Source organism: Nymphalis io, chromosome 23 (assembly GCF_905147045.1).
Source record: "Nymphalis io chromosome 23, ilAglIoxx1.1, whole genome shotgun sequence".
Lineage (NCBI taxonomy): Eukaryota > Metazoa > Arthropoda > Insecta > Lepidoptera > Nymphalidae > Nymphalis > Nymphalis io.
In genome coordinates this window covers 4,964,274-4,972,188 of record NC_065910.1, presented here as the reverse complement: position 1 = coordinate 4,972,188, position 7,915 = coordinate 4,964,274, and the positions used below count along the sequence as shown (strand labels likewise).

General features: G+C 30.0%; 1 protein-coding gene across 1 annotated transcript; it reads right to left on the bottom strand.

Moving 5' to 3' along the window:
* Positions 1 to 1,692: 1,692 nt before the first annotated feature.
* LOC126777550 (uncharacterized) lies at positions 1,693 to 7,024 on the bottom strand. Its single transcript, XM_050500607.1, has 2 exons — positions 6,835 to 7,024; positions 1,693 to 3,255 (listed from the first exon to the last, which is right to left on the bottom strand). Exons 1-2 carry the CDS (start codon positions 6,844 to 6,846, stop codon positions 2,068 to 2,070), a joined length of 1,200 nt encoding a protein of 399 aa, XP_050356564.1. The 5' UTR covers positions 6,847 to 7,024; the 3' UTR covers positions 1,693 to 2,067.
* Positions 7,025 to 7,915: the final 891 nt, after the last annotated feature.

The window sequence follows — 7,915 nt, the reverse complement described above, 5'->3', positions numbered from 1 at the left end:
TAAATATATAAACTTTAGGTACGCTTAATTAAACAAGCAATTAAAAAAACCCTAAAAGGAATCATTATTAATATTCTTTTAAGCCATAATGTTTTTAAAACATACATTATACATTTAAATTTTTTTTCTTTGTTTAATAGATCCTTTGCTCCATTTACCGATACATAGTTTACATAATAAATGTGTCGTAAGTATTAGTCATCTGAAACAGTGTTGAAACTATAAATGTATCGATTACTATCGTTTCTAAATTTAAATTCATTCTAGAATTCAGAAACACGATATACTCGCATTCGTATTACGGACAAAAACTTTGCATACAAAACAAATTATAAGCAATCACGATTTTGTCTATTATAAAATTTAACTTTATACAATTTCAATAAGAATGAGATAAAATAACGTAAAAATGTACTGTTTCCAAGTTTATGATGGATATATATTGCTAATCCAGACGAGCCGGTTTGCGTGGTTGGTACATACTTGCCTTTCACGCCTTGCGATTCCCACCCAGGACAGACATTTTTGTGCATGAACATGTCTGTTTGTCCTGAGTCTGGGTGTAATTATCTATATAAGTATTTATTTACAAAAGAAAAGTAGTATATATAGTATATCAGTTGTCTGGTTTCCATGGCACAAGCTTTGTACAAGCTTAATTTGGGATCAGATGGCCGTGTGTGAAAAATGTCCCAGGATATTATTATTATTATTATTAATCCTAAGTTACTTAATGTTACCTTGAATAGAAACATTACGCTTGAAGCCATCAGCGCAGAAACCCATTCCCTCATATCAGATCGTGATGCACCAATTGGTTTAAGGCGCAATTGCGACACGTGTTCTTATGTAAGTATGATCATTCGTTAAACTTCATAATAACTAATGAGAAGAACGATTTATGTAATTTTATGGCATATTGAAATAATAAAAAATCGATTACTACCAGTACGCACTTAACGTATAGATTGCGTTACTGAAATGAAAATTGAAATCCATAATTATTATTATTTTAATGTAAAAGTCTCATTTATAAGTTTTTGTTATATTCATATATTACCTTTTTTAAGTATTTATGATGAAGTAACAACTTAATGCTCGGTCTTTAAGTGATTGCTATTGCTTAAGTGTCAAAATGGCGATCATAAATATATTAAAAATAAAACAAAATCTTTCACACTTAATACTATGAATGGCAAATCTTTATTATTTTATCTGGATCTTAATAATATTAGCATAAATTCTTTAGATATTGTATTCTCTGTGTAAAGTCTTTAAAGTTCTATTTATATATAACGAATAATTTTTAATAGAATATATATATATAGCCTCCTCCGTTTTGATGTCAGTTAAAAATCATTTGAAACTACTAATATTCATATTGAACTTTTTTTTTTCATTTAACCATATGTCTTAACCACAGAGTCAATAAGTCTTGGTTCTTGAACAAAATTAGCTTGACAAGAGTTTGATTTATTCATTTCTGTAAGACAGAGCAAATAAAATGGAGAGTGAAACTTTTAACCGACCTACTTTAAAATTTCGTTCACGGTCATTATTTATATGATTACGCTAATGGGATATGTTTTGTGAAAGTACTCCTACAATACTATTACAAAAAAATAACCGAAGCGTATAACAATCATCTTTTCTTATAAATATGCTACTAATTTTGTAAATAAAATAATCAAATATATTTATAACACATTTATTTATATCAGCCTCAACATAAGTTTCTTGCAAAAGGCAATCTTTCACAAATATATAAAACAAGCACTTTATACGAAAAGAAAAACAAGTAACAACAGATGAATCATTGAATATCGTATACTCATTGTAAGTGAATCGCGCACTGTAGGGCAATGCTATGCGACAGCAATTTGAAAACATGGAAATAGCAGGCAAAACAATTTCAATCACATCACAAACAATCTCGTTACCGGCTCAGTGTTACCAAGTCAGTACAATTTTAAATTTTACAGTTACAACACTACGAATACTAAATGATCACAATTCGAACTTAGCCTATAAGGTACTGGTGTGAAACCTATACGCTAGGTTTGTAAATTAGTGCCAACCATGGTGTTGTTCCTCCTCCTTCTTAAAGTATATGGGAACGTGGACCTTTACGGGGTATGGTACCTCTTTGACTAAAGGTACTTGGACTTCTTTGTAGACGGGGTAAGGCTTGTCAATGGGTACTTTAACTTCATAAGGTACCTTCTTCTCGACGGTGTAAGGGATCTTTTTGTACACATCATAAGGCTTGGGGATTGGCACTTTCACTGGGACTGGGTAAGGTTTCTCAACTTCGACCTTGTAGGGCTTGTCGACTGGGACCTTGACTTCATAAGGTACTGGCTTGTGTACTGTTACTGGGTAAGGTTTCTCGACAGTCACGGGGTAGGGCTTGGGTACGTATACGTGGTAAGGCTTGTCGACTGGTACTTTGACTTCATAAGGCACCTTCTTGACAACTTCGTAGGGTTGGGGTACTTTCACTTCGTATTTGACTGGGTAAGGCACCTTCTTTTCAACAGTGTAGGGTTGAGGTACGGGGACCTTGACTTCATAAGGCACTTTCTTTTCTACGGTGTAAGGAGTGGGTACCTTGATCTTAACTTCGTAAGGCTTGTCGACATGGACCTTAACTTCGTAAGGCACTTTCTTCTCTACGACGTAGGGTTCGGGGACATGAACTGGGTATTTCACGTATTCCTTGACAGTGACGGGGACTTTCTTCTCAACGGTGTAGGGTTGGGGATAAGGCACTTTCACTTCATAGGGAACTTTCTTCTCGACGGTGTAAGGAACGTGCTTCTCAACGGTGTATGGGACGGGGACTTTCTTGATCACTTCGATGGTTTTGACGTGGTGATGTCCATGATCGTTAGAAATGGGCTTCCAAGAATCGCTAGAGTGTCCTCCGAATTCGGAACCACCATTGCCGTAGCTTTCATAGCTTTGTCCAGAGCTCTGACCTCCGTGACCACCTTGACCGAAGCTTAGCTGGTGGCCACCGAAGTTTCCGCTAAAACTGTGACCACCGTCACCGCCAAAACTGTGACCACCGTCACCGCCAAAACTGTAGCCGCCGTCACCGTGACCGCCATTGCCTGATTCGTAGCCACCACCGTAGGAACCGGTGTCGTAAATTCCTCGTTTATCTTGTTTCTTCTCTTCGGCTGCCGCCTTCTGTGTGCCTTTCTCCTCGCTGGCAAAGGCCACCACGGCCAATGAGGCTATTAACACAACCTGTGAAACAGAAGCTCATATTACTTACGGTCTTTAAATAATTCTTAATAAAAAACAGTTCACCAACAAATCAATAAAAAATTTGTTAGAATAAGATTGAAATAAGAAGAAAGGTTTCGATTGTAAGTAATAATCCTTAAAGTGAACGGTCTAGTTTATCTACGGATATAAACTTTCTAATAGCCATTACAATTGCAAATACGTCCAAATCTGCTTAACGTACATTGAATAAATTTTTAAACGAAAACTAAATTTATATCCACTGTTCTCACTTTGTCGGAAATCGGTACAACAATCAATTTCTTTTAGTTAAGCATTTTTGTTTGGTAGGTTTATTTCATTTGCACCAAATAATAAGTAGAAACAATAACGTTCGAAAACAATCTTTAAGAATAATTTTGCGATTGCTTGTAGAAACAGCGATCATAACGAAGCAATTTTTACTATAACATTAAATTCCTTGCTTAACAAAATGAAACCGAAGCTTACATCTCCATTTTACTAACTTATCTCTATTATTAAAATCGAATTTAATAATAAAAATTGAATTGAAATAACTGTGATTGAAATTAATTATCTCAAAACAATAGAACGCATGATCGTTTTGTTTTAAGCATTAAACAATGATAAATAAGTAAAAATGTTCAATAACATTGTATATAACTACGCAATACATTAATTACATATTTGTGATGATATTGCAAAATATGAGTCTCCGGTGAATGCGAGCTCAGTGAACGTTTTATTGTATCAAAGATATTCGACTTATAATTAGCATATCTTAATTACAATATGAATGAGTAAATATTATCATTTTATGCAACTGTATTTATTTTTTTATAAATTATATTAATAAGGATTTTAAGTAGAAAGTCGCTAATTTACTAAATATATTTTTTAGTATTATTTACTTCTGATTTTCTTGTTAGTATCGGGAAATACCTAATACACATATAAATAATAACAAAAACAATACTATTTAAAATAAGAACATAAGTTATTTCCATGAAATAAACAAAAAGTATGCAATTTCACGCTTTGTTAGATCAATAAAAATGTTAAGCATTCTAACTCGATACTGTAAATTGATTGAATACGAGTATATATCAGAAATTGATTACATAAAATTAATTCAATAATAAATGGCTTATTGATCATAACACAAAGATTCGCTTAAATAATGTAATAAAAAAATATAATCTTCTATTAATTTTAAATGTTAAGTTAAATAATTTCAAATATTTATAGGCTGTTTAAAAAAAATCTTTAACCAAATAGTTTTAAAAGGTATTCAATACGTTTTGGTTGTATAATTTTTTCTTGATTTATTTATCCAATGGTACCGAAGTTCGTTATAATATGTATGTAATGTTTGTGTGAATATCATTCACAATCTAACATTTGTTTTCAAGAGAACACACACGCGTTACGATTACGAAATTACTTTCCACAGTTTATCTCATTCGTTTTATTTCACACGCATGATCTGCAAAACAATAAGGTTAATGTCGTTTCACACTACGCTACTACATATGTAAGGGCGTCTTTTTATTTACATTTTTATAGCCCCTGGCCTATTTTCGTTTTGTAATATAAAAAAATAATTGAAATACGAAGAATAGCAAAAATCGTTATATCCTTTATTAATACAAAAATATGTAATAAACTTTTAATATTATACTTTTACTTTTTAATATTGAAAGCGGCTAGTTAACGGCAGTGGAAAACAATATGAAAATTGTTTATTTTTCAATTTTAATATCTTAGTATTCATAATTTAATTGTCTATAAAAATTAAAATAGATTAGTATTATTTAAATGCAACGACTTTCCCCAGATTATATAGAATAAACAATTACTTCATTTAATTGTTAAATGAAATACTATCTTATATGGACATCTTAAGTCCAGTCGTTAAATTACGAAACTGACCAGCTCAATTCTAATGAAAGTAGACCAACGTGAATAACATGACTAATAAAATGGCATGAAGTACCACAAGTTACCTCTATAAAAATTCTATTATAGAAATTTTATTAAGAAATGATATATCTTATAAACAAAAAATAAGTGATTTTACTTAAGAATAATAAAAAAAAAATCTCTAACAACTCAAAAGTTAATCAATCTATTCGAGAATTGACAGAAATATATGTACACTTTTTTTTAAGTTTCGAACATTTCATGTTCATAAATAAGAGTACAGCTTATTAACATTAAGAAATCACACACTATCACTAAACGAGTTAACCAATACTATCGCACGTTACATTGGCATTACGGACGACGACCTTGTGTAACCGGATTAAAAAAAAACTGGATAGAAAAGCTTTCAATGTCTAGACATCCCGACAAGTTGGAAATTTAATCTTAGCGTAACGATTGATTCGGTATATATTAAAAAAAATATATATAAATTTTAACTTTTGATTTTTTAAAATCTTAATTCCTACACGCAAATCTACGCATTGTATTCAATGTACACGCAGCCTTATCTCAATACATTTCGGAAGTAAAACACGGAAAAACTCTCCAATGTAGCTCTCTCTAGTAGACGTAATAATTTGTCGCTAATACATTATTAACATTGATCTTTATTCAATTACCGATTCAGAATTTATATAATAAAATCTAGCGGCATTTATAATGAAAAAATTTTTATTATTCATGATAAGGTTAAAATGTATTTTAATCAAAAACTATTGCGTACAATGTTACTTTTAATTATTTTATATTTTGCGTTATATTTATGAATCCAATAGCTATAATATCTATGGATATGGATAAGAAGAAGGCCTTAATAAACATGATTAGAAAAATAAGCAATGACCAAGAAAAAAAATATGGATTATAAAAAATTCTTAAAAAGAATATGTACCAGTATGTTAATACTCTTCCTTCCTAATTATTTTAATTTACTCTTCAATTTTATTACATAACTGCACAGATAATTAATATAATGTTTAATAATTATATGCGAGCAGTAAATCGTTAATTTTACGCTGAAGCATATGCTTTATCGTAAAACTTAACTTCATTTTCTATAGACATTTATATAATGTTTTTAATATTTGAAGAGATGTTTATTATCTATTTAAAAAAGTAACTAAAATCAAAAATAGTTTTTTTTAACGTTTGTTTTCAATTATTAAATATGTATTATTGGTAAGGCAAAAATTTAATTTTCCTTCACCACAGTTATTATTTAACACGCATGATAGAAAGTGAAATGAAAATTGCGGAGTGAAGTAAAATTGGCTAAACGTTCATTATTATAAAAGCCGCATAATTATTGAGATCTGCGTTGCGTAACGCAAAGAACATTTGCAAAAAAATTATGTTTTTGTTTTTAATATTATAAACGATTTTCCTTGATAGTTTTATCTAATACTAAAAATAGGTATTTAAGATTTTGTAATAACTAATTAATTTGAATTATTTTAACAATTATAGCTTTTAAAAATGTTACGTTAACCAAATAAAAAATATGAATTCAAAAATTAAAAACAAAAACACTAATTTCTAAACAAAAACCGCGCCAATAATTCGAACACATCACTGAACACTTCACAAACTCACCGTGAACTTCATGTTGATGTCTTCGTGCCGATTGCCGAAGACTGGTTGTCTGTGCTGATCGAAGTCGACGCCAGGCTTTATACTGTCCCTCCCACTAAGAAGGGTGAACGCTTAACGCTTGGTCTGTATGTGATGGTTTTGTTTGTTGCGTTTAAACTGGAGCAATCATGAACATCTGAATCTTAGTTAAAAAGGTGCACCTACGGGAACATTATTGTAATTTTTTCATTTTCATTTTTTTTTTTTAATTTTATACGTAATTTCTAAGGCGATACAATTAATACTTTTCAATCGTTTATTCGATTCTTGTTTTTTAATTTAGTTTTTCGAATGCTAATAATTTTAACTCAAGATATATAAGCTTCCTTGTATTATGTATTTATAAATAAACATTACTTCCATATTAACAATTTTTCGTTTATCCTCTGGGTTTTGAGCTTATTTATTTATCTAGAGTGTAGGTATATTATTTTTTAATTATGTTCGCACAGACACAAGGAAAATGGGTCGAAAGTTTCAACGACTAATAAAATCGATTCAATAATACTGGCCACAGTTACGACCACGAATTTTAAAAAGATCTTTTATTGTATTTTGATAACAAAATCAGCTTAATTTCTTTTTTTTTCCACCGATTTATATTTTAGGTAATTATCGAAAACCACAATATAAGATGAAATCTTTGTTACAAATTATATTTAAATTACATACTTATTAAATATATGACGTAATATTGTGATATAATAATAAGAATGAAATTTCTATTCCAGTGCATTCTCGATATTTCATCAATCATTGTTATATTAAATAAACCTCCCAATATTAAATATAATTTGAAAATAAGGTTCTAATTATATTTTGAATTAAAACACGTAAAAGCTGCTAGCATTCTTACCACAATTATAATTTGGTACAGTAGTTATATAATTATTTCATCTATATACATTTAATGAAGTCCTAAATGTAAATCTTTATATAATCAAGTATATAATAAAATTTAACTTAGTTTTAAAATGCTCATTTGCTCATCCTAGGGCGCTTAATTTCTCTACCAATAATTTTTGTACATAAATATATGCAA